Source organism: Zophobas morio, unplaced genomic scaffold (assembly GCF_036711695.1).
Source record: "Zophobas morio isolate AGI-343-1 ecotype UQ-CSIRO unplaced genomic scaffold, CSIRO_AGI_Zmor_V1 ptg000004l, whole genome shotgun sequence".
Taxonomy (NCBI): domain Eukaryota; kingdom Metazoa; phylum Arthropoda; class Insecta; order Coleoptera; family Tenebrionidae; genus Zophobas; species Zophobas morio.
Window position 1 is genome coordinate 18,502,728 of NW_026972109.1, and position 17,511 is coordinate 18,520,238.

General features: G+C 32.5%; 1 protein-coding gene across 2 annotated transcripts in view; it reads right to left on the reverse strand.

The window, feature by feature from the left end:
* LOC135144553 (histone acetyltransferase KAT7) overlaps positions 1-17,511 on the reverse strand; it is a 90,877-nt gene that overhangs the window by 44,125 nt on the left and 29,241 nt on the right. The window contains exon 3 of one of the 2 annotated variants that reach the window (XM_064076576.1): positions 4,263-4,325. The exons of the other annotated variant lie outside the window; for it this stretch is intronic. Within the exon in view, the coding sequence (XP_063932646.1) occupies positions 4,263-4,325 (63 nt within the window). The remainder of the gene's footprint in view (positions 1-4,262; positions 4,326-17,511) is intronic. 2 annotated transcript variants of the gene reach the window in all.

Below are 17,511 nucleotides of genomic sequence, written 5' to 3' on the forward strand. Positions count from 1 at the left end.
CGTACAATATTAGTAGAATATTTACAATGGCTTTAAGTGAAGAATCACGAGAATGTAGTTTTGCAAAGAAACTCAGAAGATGCTGCAGAAATTAAGAAAAAGAAGACTAATTGTCGTTTGAATTGCTCTGCTGACGTACGCGTCAATGCTAACTAGAGCACCAATTTAAAAAAATCACACGGTATTATAAAGGTCAAAGGGAAAATATTCTGATGGTGGCTCTATTTGTCAACACATTTGGTAATTCCAAGTAGATAGAAGCTCTGAAAAAGCATCTTACCAAATTTTTAGAAATCGGAGATTTGTATCAAGTATTGGGTAAATATTGAGAAAAGAAGTCGCGTAACTTTGTCACAATCCAATTATCCCATTTAGATTACGTAATTTTAGAATGGTAGATTGTAAACCATCTGATATAGGTACCCTTGGAAGAGGAATTAAAATAAGTGGAATCAGAGATACGCGATAAACATCCATATAAGGAATTAGCAGAAACTCTGATGTCTTAATTGTTTGATAGTTTAATTGTAACTAGAAGTCCAAATATGGATCATGCAACTGGTATTATTCTTTAATTCAGCTGCTATGAGGGTTTCTTGTTATATAAAATATAACAGAGAATGATGGTTATTCTTCTATATGGGTCTACTCTATCTATCTAATTTATTTTTATTAATTTTTTATTCTTATGTAAAAATGTTCTCACATAATAAAAACATTACATGAGCAGTTGGGAAGTGCAAGTACTTACATAAATAATAAAATACAAAATGTTAATTAATGAAATATGTATGTTGACATGGATAGTACGGAAAGCAAAAATGATAACTCAAATTTAGCAGACTATAATAAAACAATAAAATTACCATAAATAAATGTCTGCTGAATGGTGTTATTTATATACACTCCATTTTATGATTTTAATTTTAATAAAAACCCGCCAACCGACAATAAAATGTCGTATGTACCTTAAAATTGAAAAACTGGATCATTATAAACGACTAAAAGCTGTATTTATAATTTGAGCAATGAAAAGTTGTTCCTATCACTGCCCAAATAACTGCATTTAGTGGTAATGACACTCATTACGTCTTCAACTCGTCAACGTTAAAAGTGCAAAGGAATGCATTTTTGTTGCTATTGTGACAAGCTGGTGTTTAACAACTTGCGGATGCCATTCTTCCAGGTGTGTAAATACTAACGAGTGAAATTAAAATTTATTAAGTGACTGAAAGACATTTACACAATCATGCTGCTTCTTTGTCAGTATTGATGCAAGAGTTTTTAGAAAAAGTAAAAAAGTAAGTTATTGACAGAAGAGAAATAGCGTTCATCATTCTACCAGACTTTACATAACGTGCACTTTATGTACAGACTGCAGGAAAAATTATGCAACACATTTCCGCAAACGATATTGTCGCTTCCTCTTGGAAAACAAAGTTTTTCCCGGCTGTTTTACAAAATGCAGTCAGTGTATGTCATCTCTCGTCTTTAACAAGATGAGGTTGTGCGGTTTTGTGGTCATTTTACGTAAGATTCGCCTTATCATCGCCACTTCTCACGATACGAACCTGACCAAAGTACGTGGAAAATTAACCAAATTCCCATTGAATATGGTCAGTCGTGTACGTATGAATCCCGCCGCCGATACAATTTAACACCAGCTTTCCAGAAACATGACATGACGTTGAAAAATTCACCGTGACTATCAGATCTTTTCACCTTAGTCATGCTCGTGAACATCTTGCCAGTGTAATGAAGTAAAATTGGATAAATTGCAAAAAATATCCAGATAAAATTATGCACTATTACTTACGACATGACTAATATGTTTCATTCGTATTGAACGATTTCCATGGCTCTATACGGACCCTAATTGATTTTCTTTGAAAGCGTTCGCGTTTAGCACTCGATCCATCAGATAGAAATAGTGTCATGGATAAAATGACACCGTTAGAGACTCATTTCAGTGAGGTCATTTCATTTAGTGTCAATTAAAAAATCGTAAATGACAAACCCTGGCCGCTCCCGCCTCTGGCATGCCGAGTGCAATAGCATCTGCAATGCAATCTCAAGAATTTCCGTCTGTGACGTAACCGGTTAATTCGATGGTCCCCTCAAGAAGAGTTCAACCTTCTAACATGCATTCTCGACCATCGCGGATTTGGCTCATCAACTAGCTAACTGAGAAGATTTGGGCTGGTTTGTTCACACGATTATTTTAATAATAGTAATACTAGACAATGAAATTTATTTTACATTACGTGCTTAAATGGACTACCATATAAGCTGCAAATCTACTAAGAGTAATACAATTGCCATAAACTTTTTATGGTGCTCATATATTTTCCCTTCTCATTTTCATTTCGTCGGTTTTCACATTTGTTTTTCTTATTCATTTAACACATTCCTTTTTTGCATGCATTTCACCGATTGTTTCAGATTTTTATAATAATTATATAGAGCACCGACACAAAAGCTTTTTCCATCAAGTTTATTACAAAAATTTGGTTCTTAGGGTCCCACTAGTTTCCCACTATGAGTCGATAAGCTTTCGTAGGAAACCAAGAGAGAAAAATAATTTCTTAGTCATATTTGAAGTTCACAAAATCGTTTTTTGATTTTTTTTCTGTCAAATGTTTCATTTTATGGATCAATTTCTCACAGCTTTTCTAAAGTTTAACCAAATTCGTATCTCTTACCATCTCAAATTTACAAATATTGGGGAATGAATAATTAACCAGTCTGTATATGGTTAAAAAGAACATAAAAATGACTAGTAGAAGTTGCTTGGTACAGAAACACTAAAAGAACGATAATTAAATAGTTTAAAAAATCTGGCATGAATATATAGATTTTGTGACCCTTTGTGTACGAATTCGGTATCTTTCTTCGAATTTCGCTGTTATTTACTATAATTTATATTTAATTTAGGCAAAGTTTATATTTTCAACTTCTTTGCCTGTCTCTCTTTTCTAGTCAATGACTGCATCAACATATTTTTCCTTTTGTTTTCTAATCTCTTATTTCTAAGTGACGATTTCTTCAAATACTCTCTCACTGTCTTCTTATTATTCATGCAAAATTGATAGCTCACTATTCTTCTTATGCTTTTAATAAAAATCCTCTTATCTTTCTGATTAACCTTACGAGTAATTCCCAACTTGTGTATTCTTCTTTCATACTCTTCGTACTCGTTCGATTCCCAAATTTCATAACATACACTAACATTTTAATTTTTCGCCAGAGGTCAAATGTCAAAAGCGATGCAGTGGGTCCAAATAGGTCAAAGATCGTCTCACCTTCGTCAGTTTAATTCAAACGTTATGAAAACAAATTTAACAATTTTAAAAATATTTTATAAACAATTCAACTATAACATTGTTTCTTTTGTACTTAACCTAAACACCATAAAGGAAATGCCTTCAATTTAGTTGTCTTCACCCAAATCATTTAATCTTAATCAATCAAATAAACTAAATTAAAGCAACAGGGTTACATTAAATTTAACTTTCAGAAAATTGTTTATATTCTACGCATGTGCGGTAATGTCCTGGAACAATTTCAACTTCTGTCACTCTATGGATGTTTCATGGTTAAGTATTATTTTGTCATACTAATTTTTTTTAAACAATCTATACCATTAACTGTTTTTTTCGTTACAGTTACGTCCACTTTACTGCAGTTCTACAATAAAATTTTAGAGTAAATTTCTGCACAAAATTATTTTTTAACAAGGAATGAACCTATTATCTTAGTGGCTAGGACATTATCCTTGTTAACAACATTATTTACAAGATAGCAGTTCCAAACTATTGTTGAAAAAAATCTTCAGAGCAAAAAAAAAACTGCAAAATTGAAAATAACTACCCCGTTATACATAAAAGGCAAATAATAATTCTAAGGTCTGCTCCAAATATATTTTTTATTGTACACCCATTATTATTTGCGAAAATTAATAGAAATAATATTTAATAAACATTTACAAATGCTTTCATTTTAAATTTATGTTTTATAAACATTTGTAAAAGATTGTTTGAAAATACTTTTTTGACGTACCTCTCTTGCAATTGTAAATATCAAACCGTTCTTAAAAAACAAAAGCACTTAGGTTCCGTCCTTCGCAGATTAAAAAAAAACATTCCAAGTATTTAAAATATAAATAGAAACTTTTTTTCACCATGAAATACAAAGACTTGTTTCAGACGACTGACATAGCGCACAAATACAAACATGTTATGCGAACGACACTGAAAACTTACAAATTGTTGACGCATTTCAGCAGCTACGCTGTCATCTGCTAGGATTTTTTTCCAAATCCAAGCCTGAAATTTGATTAAACTGGAATACAAATTTAAAAATTATACGTCAAAAATTAAAAAGGTAAAACGTAGAGATAATCAGTAAATTGTTAGTTTAAGTATATATTGTAAGACAAAGATTTTAGAAAAATAACCGCAAATCTGGACGATACACATATATAAACACTCTACTGTTAATCTCCATTGTAGGAGCTAATTAGTTAATTTTTTACGTCGTTCCCGACGGAGATATATACTTCGTCTACATACATTTATTAGTTCAGGCTACCTGAGTTTGAACTAATAAATTTGATTATGTAAAGAGTCTTTACAGTCGGATTTACAGTGTTATTTGAATTCGTACCGAGTCAGTTTAGACTGGTTTGTAAATGTAAGATCGGATTCAGGAAGTCCGAGCAAACGATCGCATGTAAATGTAGTAATAGAGAGATTAATTAACTGAGAAGAAAAAGAAACAAGCGGCACACAGTGAGATGAGCGTGCAACCATTTATATAAATATATAATTGTAGGGAAGCCTACATGAGGTACATTTATCTATTAACAACTTTCTGGAATTTTATTTGTTATAACTATGCGAAACGGAGTCCAATTCAGAAAAATCTGTGTTCTCTCTGACTATATTGCTTTATTTTAAATTAGGCCTTTATGTTAAATGAAACATTTTTTTTTTGGAAAACTATCGACTCGGAGTTAGCAAATCAGTTCTTTTTGAGTTGATACAGTTAAAAAGATATAGTGGATGATTTTGAACTGCGAATATTCTAATATATCATAATGAGAACACTAAGAACGTCGGCAGTACAACAATGGAAATCATCAATTAAGACAATTAAAACAAGTTAGCGCCAATCTTGGAAGATTGTATTTAAAAATCATGAATTTCACAATAAACATTAATGATGCAATCATTACAATTTGATAAATTAAGGTAATAGCAGACAAATTATGTCAGATATGTGGAAAAGAACTAATGTGTAATAAATTATTATTATTAATATGAATCCAATGACGAATGAAATGAAAGTTGAAAAGGGCATTAAGACAATTAAATAACTGTAAACATGTTTCATCATTTAAATAGACACAAACATTGTTTTAATTTTCATACATTTCATTCCGAGATTTCGTCTTGTGTCATTTCCAAATTGTCAATATTCGTCAGTTTTTTCGATTGCTCGCTGGATCAGATTGATCTGTTAACAGAAAATACAACTTCTACCCGTAATAAATTTATTCAGTACGAAGCTTTCAAACCAGGAAATTTTAGACCTTTATTTTATATTTTTATGGTATTATGGAAACCCGCAAAAAGGAGGCGGAGAAGACTAATACCTCTCGCTGCTGGGTACCGACAACTTTTGCGTGCGATAGTATAATAGAAAAGGTATGTTTCTGTTTCTGTCTTTGTCCGACACAGGTATACAGTGCATCAGACAAAGACAGAGACAGAAACAAGCCAGATGTCACATTTAGTACAATTTTACATCTTGCGAAAAAAAAATCTATTGTAGGGATGCCGTGTAGAAAATCAGGTAGGAGGTCGTAATCCGTTTCGGGTTTCAATAATGAAAATGTCGAACAAAAGAATTTCTAACTCTTGCACTACTGATAAAGATTCTTGTAATATTCTAAATTAATATAAAGCTATTAACATTAGAAAAAATTTTATGATTATTCAGTATAAAAAAGATATATTTATGTCATCAAATGGTAAAAAAATCAATATTTTTTTCGATGGTATTTCTTTTGATTTTTTGCTTTCTGTTAATTAATTTTGAACAAACACAAATTAAACAAAGAGTCACTTCAAACTACAATACATATATTGAAAAAGTTTCAAAAAGTGCAAAATTAGTAGAAAAATCTGAACTCCAAATTCACTTCCTCTCTTTATTTTTTTTTGTAAATTTTTAAAATGCAGTTTCGTGCAGTTGTTCACCATTGCAATATTTAATTAATTTGTGATCAATCGTGTCAATATTTCGTGTAGATTATTGCCGCTAAGCGTACTCTCCTCGATATTTCATTAATTCTAGTTTTAGTTTTAATACTAAGAAAAAAAGTCAAAGACTGTTGTATGGTTTTAAACAGTATAACACTAAAATTATCTTCAACTACACACAGCGTAATATCATATTAGGGAACTGAGAGAAAAAACATTTTCCCCATCACTCATATACATAATAAATAAACCGAGCTTAAAAACAAACAACGTAACGAAAAATCTGAAAAATTTATATAAAAAGCAATAATTAACAAAAATGAAGAAAAATTGAGAAAATTATGCCTTGTCAAGCAATGTAAACATACGTGTAAAATTTCTTTTTTTAATAATAATAAAAACATTGGACAAAGATTACTTCGACAGAACTTCCCTCGCCCATAAAGTACAGCTTGTCAAATCCACTTCTTTCAAGAAATTAAAAGATTTTATTCTGCGAATTTTATTGTTTTTTATGGCAACCATTATAGGCTAAAACAAAAATATGTATTTAATCTTCGAGTAAAGGTAAAGAAACGTGCTAACCGTTTGATACAAGTGAATTTTTCTATTACAAAATTTTGTATTGATGTCAATAAAATGATTCAATAAAATAAATTGACTGATTTTTTTTGAGTCACCTTATATAAGCAAATCTAAAAAATATGAATGCATTGATAAATTACAAGTATAGACTGGTCATATTTTGCACATTTTAGATAGGATTTGTTCAGCAAAATTTTGCGTCAATTTTTTGGAGGTGATGAGTGATATTTTGATTAAAAATTTACCATGCCTTAAAACATCTGCAAGATTTCGAAGCATTCGGTTTTGCAGTTTCAAAATTAAATTGCAAAATGTTGTTTCATAACTTTGATTTTTTTTTCCAAAAATCTGAATGTTTCGGGTAAAAACTTAACACGGAGTCATAAATTCTACATGTGTAGGACTATGTTATTTTATACAATTTAAAACCCATTTACTATGTATAATATTGAAGTGAGGTCATTAGATTATTTGTGGGGATGATTAGACAAATTTTGGTTAGCGTTTTACCATCTACATGTTATTCCTAATCCTAATATAAATACAAAATTTGATAACAATCCGCCCAGTACTTTCGGAGATTATCTGTCTAATAAAAATCCCTGACGGCAGGCAGACGGACGGACAGACAGACGGTCAGATAAACGGAAAAGGGAGACCTAATTCTTCGTACTGTAGGGGTCATGGAAGGTCGAGAAAACGTAAAAGTAGAGAGTCGGCCGACGGACTCGATTGCAATACTTCTTTCGCTTACGCTCGGGAAGTAAAAGAAACCCGGGATTATACCCACGAGAATATATTTGAGGTTCACAAAAATGTTTTCATTTTCAACAGTTTAAGTTTGGAAACAAAACGGATCGCTAATACCGAACGATAATATCAAGGTAGCTGGGTTTTCTTGCAGTTCGACCTTTACCGATAGGTTCAGTAACTCACCACTAGGGGACAGCGCCTCTCGGAGCTTTACAATGGACTTTCCTAAAGTGGTAAAATTGGCGCGCAGACGCCCCCCTTAAGCTTTTCAGTGTGTTTGCTGCCTGATCGGTAGGCAACCAATAATTTAAGTCGTATGATAGATTGCTATCTAGTCCGTAGAAGCCAGATACAGAAAGATGTTTTATAATTACCTTGTACTATCGCGATTTTCTCGTTTTAACTATATATATTTTTTTAATTTTCAAACTTGCGTTTCTGATGTAAATAAAAAAATTGTTGCAAAGGAAGCGACTAACAAACGAACTTAAATTTATTCGTTTGAACGTTAAACGAAATTATGTTTATGTTCGCAGATAAAATTGTGTTTGAAAATCAGATTAATCAACCACTATAGAATGCGTTGACTTGTACTATCACTAATGAGGTTACGCTTTTTATAAAATAAATACCTATTAGAACAGACAAATGAAATGTCCCAGATATAATATCCCACACAAAGGTGACTATTTGACACATGGGTGAAAGCTAAGTTTAATGGCACGTACTGTTAAGTGCTACAAGTGGCACTGGCGATTCTTGCTCTTTAACGTCAAATGGGATTATCGCACTACATCTTGATTTGAATTAAATTTTGTTGCTTGTTCTTTTTAACGATTTTGCCTATGTTGCTTTATAATCTGAAACGTTTCTAATTGTAAATCAGTGTGTATAATTTCCCACGCAACTGCTTTTGCTTCAGTCCTTTAACTACATTTTCCAGTGTGTGTGAGAAATGGATCTCTTGAGGATTCGATTCAAAGGAACGCGACTGAATCAGACGGAACCACCACTTTGAAGTGAAAAATTTTTTTGATGTGCAAATTTTCAATTTAATGGAAATTTATTTATTTTATTTTACTTAATTTTAATATTACTATTATTTGTACATACAATCTATAAAATATATAACGATTAAGTACCGGCCCACAGAAACCTAAAAAAAAAGTGATCTAAACTGTCGGGTTCTTCGTTTTCAGCGTTAAATGATTTAAAGCGTCTTGAAAACAGGCGTAAGAAGTCCGTCCTGAAATTTCAGGCGCATCCGCGAAATCATGAGATCCCGCTATCGCTTGCCCACATCTTACATTTTTCAGCACAGCATGCCCATTCCCTGGGGCTCTATAGCCTGGCCTACATTGCGGCGACAACCGCCTTCGGATAAATAATACGTTCGCCAATTCTGACGTCTGAAATAAAATTCGCTTCGGTTTTTTTGAAAAGCGCTGCTCGATCCAACGAAAACTCTGATGTAATCACGAACGAGTCGACACCCAAAAAGCGTGCAGAATCACAGAGGGTCCACCGCAGTGCGGTGTTGGGCTACATTATTCAAGATCAGAGAGCTATATCGACCGGTCACGGTGCAGTTTTCTGCACGGGCTGATGTTACGACAAAAATTTATCAATTCGCTTATTATCGGCGGCCGATTGGTGCACTTCTTCGTAAGGTTGGCGCTGATTGTTCTCGGAAGAATTCTCGTTGTCACGTGAAAATCGCGATTTGTTGCGGTGGAACGGAAGCACAGGCCGCAGTGGCGGCGGCGGGACTCGCCGCTGCTTGAAAATATCGGGCGGCGGGATTTATGACTGCATAATCCGGGGGGATTATGCTGCAATATTAAAACGTAATTAGGCGGGCAAATTTGATGAAATGGAGCTTCGATTATGGTTTGAGAGGGTTAGGAATGGGGTGTTGCTGGAAGAGAAACGATGTATTGTTGGGTTATGTCTTTGGCTAGGATTTTCCAGAAGTTTTGTTTTCAATTTTTGCAGCTTTGATGAAGTTGTTCTTGGAATTTTGTTTTTATTTATTTTGTCTTGTTTACCCCATTGTTTTGTTTATACTTTTCATTTGTGTTTGGAAATAGGTAAATATTACGCCCTGCAAAATATCCTTCCTTAGTTAAGAGTTAAGCACTGCTGTGTCATTCAGGTTGTAATATAAAGGTGTACCACTTGAAGAGAACTCTCTAGAACTTTTCTTTTTTGTCCTCATTCATAAATTTCCGTGCTTTTTCACTCCCTCACATTTTTTTATGTTCCCAAGACAGTCTGAATAACCCTTTCAAGCCATTGCTTATTTTTTACTCCTTTCAATTTCACTTGTTACAAAAACTTGTATAAAATTATTTACACAACACATCTCTCGCTGCTGAAAGACTCCGAAACAAGTTAATTTTCTTAGATAAATTATTAAAACTGATTCTGCAAATTTTATTTTTTGACGCGGTATCTCTACTACATGCATATTAAAATAAAGTTCTATGGTTGAATTATTAAACCGCAAGTTTCATGCTGTGAATGCTTCAAGTATAATTTTCTGTTATGAAAATTTTTAGTAGGACAAATTATATCAGTTCTCATACGTACAGTAGTAACAAAAGCACCATGTATCCAAAATTTCAGAAAAATCAAGTGAGCCGTTTTTTAAGTAATTATGTAATAAACTACACTGCTTCATTCATCATCATACGTACATACGCTTAAAGGCAAAGGTGGATTAAGAAATCACAGATATATAGAAGCATATTATTTTAAATATGCTTTACTTGGCAAAATTTTGAAAAGACGTCATCAAATTTTTGGTGAGAATAGTCAGACAAATTTTGTTTTGCGTTTTACAACTTATTCGAGATTCTTAAGATATATACAAAACTTCACAATAATCAGTTCAGTAGTTTCGGAAACTACATTTGTTTAATAAAATCGCCCACAAACGACAGACTGGTGAAAACGGAAGAACTACTTATTCATATTTTAGTATTTATGAAAGCTTACACTCGGGAAGTAAAAAAACTCCTACGTGTACAGACTTGATTCTTATTTTCTGTATTTTCAACGTTTTTTTCAAGTGTTTGGCCATTTCCAACGTAAGTATCTCGGATTATTCTGCACTGAACTGTCATCATTTGATATTTGTTCGTGTCTTCCCGTTTGAGGAAATTATAAAAGATAAAAGCTGGGACTGACTCCGTAACGCAATCAAAAATGTAACGACCAAAGTCATAAAATTTTTGGTCAAACGGGAAGTGGGTTAAAAATGACTTATTACTACTTAAAAAAATCATAAATAACTCCAATATATTTGATTGAATTTAATTAAAAAAGAAACGTATTTATATAAAATTAATCATAATGAGTAGATGATTATAGGCTAATTAATTTTTAATCAACTTTCATAATTGAGCAAAGAAAACTAATTCACAAGATGGTAAGGTAATGGGAAAAGACAGAGAAGCCATTAAAGTCGCCGCCGTAATTTTTTTTCAATCCATTTTTAACTTGTTATTTCCTTCATCGTTGATTTAGTACTCGAATTTGCGTCTACGAAAAATCATTAGATTATTAAGCCCAAGATTGTTGACTAATACCGTCGGGCTACCAGCATCAACATTTTTGTTTTACTTTCCCACCGTAATCTTAAGAAATATTCAGTAGTTTTCATCCGGTGAACCACTACTTTATTGTTTTTTCACGTTTCATTATCCCTGGAGAAGGAAAAAAGTAGGTCCCCTGTCATCTGTCTGTGCTAGACCGATTGTTGTCTGATGAGGTCCTCTTAAAATTTCTTTCAATAAACGCCATTTAAATTTTATAGAATAACATATTCCTATACACACTTGTGATTTATGAATCCATCATGATTTTTTACCTTAGGCATTCAGATTCTCACAAAAAATCTATTTATCACATTTTACACCAGTATTTATAAGCACTAACTTGTGGTAAACTCAGTGGTTATGCCGTAAAAATGTTAAAAAATGGGTCAATATTTTTTATAATTATTTGTCGAACATTTGAAAATACAGTAATGTTGCGCTTGCCTATGTTACTAATAATTAAAAAATAATTATCATGATAAGAGCTATTTATCTAAAATAATATTCAGAACGTTGTGCTTCATTGTAGCTTAAATAGGCAGCTTGTTACGTGTTTAATAGTTGCATTCTTTGGCATTCGAATGAATAAACGTTACTCAATTATTACTAGTAAGTATATTAACTAAAATTTAAAAAAAGTTAGGTAGCTTGGTAGGTTAATTTAAAAGTTTTTCATAGGAATAACATGTTAATATTCATCAATGTTTTAAAAGAATAGATACATTTTCTTTAATCCTTTATCAATATGACAGCCATATGGTACATTTAAAATTTCGAATAATGGGTTCAAGGATCGGGAAGATTATGTCATAAATTTCCAATAGACAACCAGAAACTGGAAAACATTAGATAAAATGATCTTTTTAGAAATATTTCTTCGACTATTACTTGGGAAGTAAAATTCTAACTTTTGATAAACTTGTACATGTTCGACTGTTTATGTTTAACTTCGAAAGAATTCGACTATTATGAGTTTCAGATTACAAGCAGCAGCGGGTAAAAGAAAATGAAATTGTATTGATTTTGTCTTCTCAAAGCAGAGGAAAGGACTGATTAATGAAATAATCACACTCAGTTTTTTCCTAAAAACTCTCATAAATCTGAAGAATATTTATTCAACTGTAAAGTGACGGACAAATTTTGGTTAAAGATTTAGCATGCTTATATTAACCTTAAAATATTCCTACTCAATTCTTATTTTTTCCCCAAAAATCTCAAAACGGATCATCAATCACACATGCAGGAGTGTGATAAAAGACAAAAATTTCCAAAGTTGGATTTTTTCAAATGTTGTACCAAATTATGTTACACCAATTAGAACAAAGTCGGTAGAAATAGTCACGACATGGCAACAACGCTCGTCAAAAGGAAATATTCGCTCTCATTTGGCTGCCAGTGTTATCCACACTCCTGTAAAATAAAAGTGGCAGACCTAACTTTTAAGGCTGCAACAGGATCACCATAACAGAATAAACTTCTGTCAAATAATGTTTATCATCCTTCTATTGTTTTCTTGTCTACCTGGTCTGGCCCTATTTTCAATGCTACTTGAGTTAATTCATCATCTCGCTCTTGTGCAGATCTTTATTAATAAATAGAAGGATAACAAACATTATTTGACAGAAGTTCATACTTTTATGAGAATAAATTTTCAAATCATTCCGTTTTGCAATTTCAAAGTTAAATTGTAAAGTACAATTTCGAATTTTTTGACAAAAATGTGTATGTCTAGGGTAAAAGCCCGACACGGATTCATAAACCACATATGCAGATATTTTATTTTATAAAATTTAAATAACATAGTCTAATATAAATTTTAGAGATGGCGTTATCCTATTGTTGTGGTAATAAGTAGCCAAATTTTGGTTAGCGTTTTACGATCTACACCGATGTTCCTAAAGTGCATGTAATACTCAAAAACGAAATTTGCATTCGTAATTCGTAATCTACAAATAAAATTTGGCAAAAATCGTCATATATCTAATAAAAGTTCGGACAGACAGATAATATACAGAAACGGGAGACCTAATTTTTCGTTCTCGAGGGGTAATGAAACGTTGAAAAAACATAAAAATAGCCAGTCGTCCGAAGGGCTCGATTACAATACTTCCTTAGCTTACGCTCAGGAAGTAAAAGTACTCATTTTCATTAGATATAATTGTAATATATTTTTTGGACAATATGGTGAAACATTTTGTTTTTAAAACTGATTTTTCTATAAGGGTCCTGACAAACTTAATTTTAATTTTAATAAATAATTCAACATGAGAAATATTTTTATTTTCAATTTGTTATAGCTGTAAAGTTTTCTTAGGTACAAGTGAAGTGAATTTATTATAATTTATTTTTTCAATAGAATGTCCTATTTAAAAATTGTAATATATTTTGAATATTTTTGAGGTAATGCCGCGAATTTTTGGAAAAACTCGAAGGGTAATGTAGATTGCCAAGCAGTGAAGTTGCTAGGGTCAGTTGTTTCGAGTTACCCCCACCACTTATTTTTCTCAAATGGGATTACCCATCATCATGTGATAACTTCTAGTTTCCTTATTAGTAATATGTACGTAATTAAAACGTTATTACTGCTAGAAAAACGTGATTGTAAGATTTTCAGATTTATTTACTTATTTTATTGTTGTTATCTGTTAGTAAGAACTTTCCAAAATGAAAAATTTTAAATTGAAAAGCGAAAAATTAAAAATCTAAAAGTTGAAAAATCGAAAAATTGAAATATCCAGAAGTTGGAAAATCTAAAAACTGAAACATTGAAAAAAACTGAAATTGAATAAAACAAAAACTTATAAAATCGGAATACTACTGAAAAATCTAAAAAATGTAAAAATAAAGAAGATAAAAAACCGAGAATTCGAAGAAATGGAAATTGAAAATTGAAGAAACTCAAATCGAAAAATTGCAAAATTCAAAAGTTGGAAAATTGAAAAACTAAAAAAATGCAAACTCGAAAACTCAAAAAATTGCAAATCGAAACACTGGAGAAACAAAAAAACTAACAATTGAAGAGTTAAAAAATTCAAGTAAAAAAAGTCTCGGGAGTGTTATTTACTTTATAAAGTTATCAAAAAACAAAAATCGCAACAATTTTTTATTTTTGTTTCGATTTTTACGTTTCACTGTTTGTCACCTACTCTGGAATAATTTTGTCTGTAAAGAGAGACGCAATTCCACAAAAAAGATGGTGGGAGTAACTCTGGGTAAGTAAGTGCGTTGCCTTTCATATCTTAGAAACTGTGTGTTGTATTTTTATCAATTTCAGTTTATTACAGAGAGACATTAACAATAAAGGGACCTTTCAACAGAGTTCACACGATGGGTAGTCGCATTGGAAAAAAATAAAAAAGTTGGAGCAAGTCAGAGATTGTTGACCCTAGCAACATGATGCCACGTTCCCTTCGAGCAGTTTTTTTTTTTTTCAGAAAAATCGTACTGTCACAAAAAATGGCAACAGTAAATTGCAGTAAGTCAAATTAACTTATTTCTATAATATAATGCCAAGAATAATGTATGTTCTTTTTGTGTACTCGGTAGTTTTGCTGTCTAGTTTTTCGAATGATTGATTCACACTATTTTATATTTTCCTTTTCTGTGGTCTTTTCATGGCTTCTTCAGGTAACAACAATCTCTCTCGTAGAAAAAGTGTAAAACATGTAATTAGAGAAACATCCGTTAGTCGATAAGAATTCATGAGCGCACTCGAACAGCTTTAATAACGCTAATGAAAGCCAGGCAATTTCTGAGCTTCCGTCTTTCATAAGGCAGATGCTCTTCAAGATGCAACAATTCCCTCGTCTAGACGAGTTCGCGACCAGAGATTATTGGACGATGACGGCGACGACCCCCGACCATCCTCGGACGTGCGGTGGATATCTGAAAACGCGCTTAAATCTCGAATAACAGAGTAATCAAGAACGTTACTTTAATCAAGACATGTGTACGACACGTACGTAAAGGCCGCAAACTGAAGGCAAAAAATCACTGACAGTTAATTAGTCAAAGTAAAGTCTGGAAACCTGAACGCGCATCATCCTAGAAAAAATGTGTATAGCAAAACAGGAACAATTACGTTTATCCGCCATGAAATAAGCGTTGGCATAATTCAAACGATCTGTGTAACATTACTTTTTCACCGAATGCCAACTGGTAGAGAACAAGAACCATGTTGCCAAGCAGGTAGAACTAAAAGAATGAAATTCCTGCGAGCAGCAGTAAGTATGCACATAAATAAGCGATACCTCTCAATTGGCACACGGTGAGTAACCACTAGTCGGGCATTTATTTTTATGGATTTATTGCAAAAAATGTGTCGAGAGCGCTGCAAGTGCACTTCTTGCTCGAGGAATCTGGTGAATATATGTCACATAACTTCGAGATGACGGTGACGCGATGAGTGTGCATGGGAACCGGATAGGCGAACAAAGGAGCACAAGATCAAAAAATCTAGGAAAAAAATTTCGACAGGTTCGGTCTGTGAATGCGAGAACGCCAAAATCGGACGATGATATGCGACGAAATATTTTAATTGTCGTGGAAAAGGAAACGCACCAAAAATGGACATTTCGCTCGAACAAAGGTACCGGATTTCGCGCTTCTGGGTGTCCGAATCGAGAAAAATACACAGGGAATAGCTTGCACGAACTTCAACAATCAAAATATATATCTGGCAGAAAATGCAACAATATTGAGACTATTTTATGCTTATGCGTAACTGTTTTACGTAGTCTGACGCTTGTAACGTTTCTTGGTTGTAGCAGTCGCCTGTCGCCAGGTATAGCGATACCAGGTGTTTCAGATTTTATTTAACAGTATTATTTTATGATCTTTATGGATGAGACTTCGTCATGAAAAGCCGACAGTTCTGTTTGCGTAAAACTTGCTTTGGATATGTAAGTGCAACTGTTTAAGTGAGGTTATGAATTTCTAAAAGGTGGGCGAGACAGTCTTGGGATCGATAAAATCTATACTACAATAGTATATAATAAACGTGATGTAATTTTTATTATCGAAAACGATAGATTTTAATATAAAAAAATTGGTCTAAAGAGTTTAGACAGTACTTCCCTCGCTGTCGGAAATGTGACGACTGCATGCCTATTATGTTTTTTTTCGCAGTGGATTTCAAAGAATTCGGTTTTGTAGTTCCTGATTAAATCAATAAAATATATTTACGCATTCATTAATTTTTTTGAGTCACTCTGTATATGCAAATCCAAAAAATATGAATGGAGTGATAAATGACAAGTACAGGCTCATCATATTTTGTACATTTTAGATATGATTTATTCGGCAAACTTTCGAGCTGACGTCATCAAGTTTTTGGAGGGGATAAGCAAATATATTTTGACTAAACATTTATTATGCTCTTTATAACCTTAAAACATCTGCAAGATGTCAGAGCATTCCGTTTTGTAGTTCCTGATTAAATCAATAAAATATATTTGCGCATTCATTAATTTTTTTGAGTCAGTCTGTATATGCAAATCCAAAAAATATGAATGGAGTGATAAATGACAAGTACAGGCTCATCATATTTTGTACATTTTAGATATGATTTATTCGGCAAACTTTCGAGCTGACGTCATCAAGTTTTTGGAGGGGATAAGCAAATAAATTGTGACTAAACATTTATTATGCTCTTTATGACCTTAAAACATCTGCAAGATTTCAGAGCATTCGGTTTTGTAGTTCCTGATTAAATCAATAAAATATATTTACGCATTCATTAATTTTTTTGAGTCACCCTGTATATGCAAATCCAAAAAATATGAATGGAGTGATAGATCACAAGTACAGACTCATCATATTTTGTACATTTTAGATATGATTTATTCCACAAACTTTTGAGCTGACGTCATCAAGTTTTTGGAGGGGATAAGCAAATATTTTTTGACTAAAGATTTATGATGCTCTTTATAGCCTTAAAACATCTGCAACATTTCAAAGCATTCTGGTTAGCAGATTAAAAATTAAATTTCAAAATGTTGTTTTATAATTTTGATTTTTTTTCCAAAAATCTGGACGTTTCGGGTGAAAAGTCGATTCAGAGTTGTAAACTACATGTGTAGGACTATGTTATTTTATACAATTGAAAACCCATTTACTATGTACAATTTTGAAGTGACGTCATCGCTTTAGTGGTGGGGATGATTAGACAAATTTTGGTTAGCGTTTTACCATCTACATGATATTCTTAATATAAGTACAAAATTTCACAACAATCGGTCGAGTACTTTCGGAGATTATCTGTCTAATAAAAATCCGGGACAACAGACGGACAGACGGACAGACGG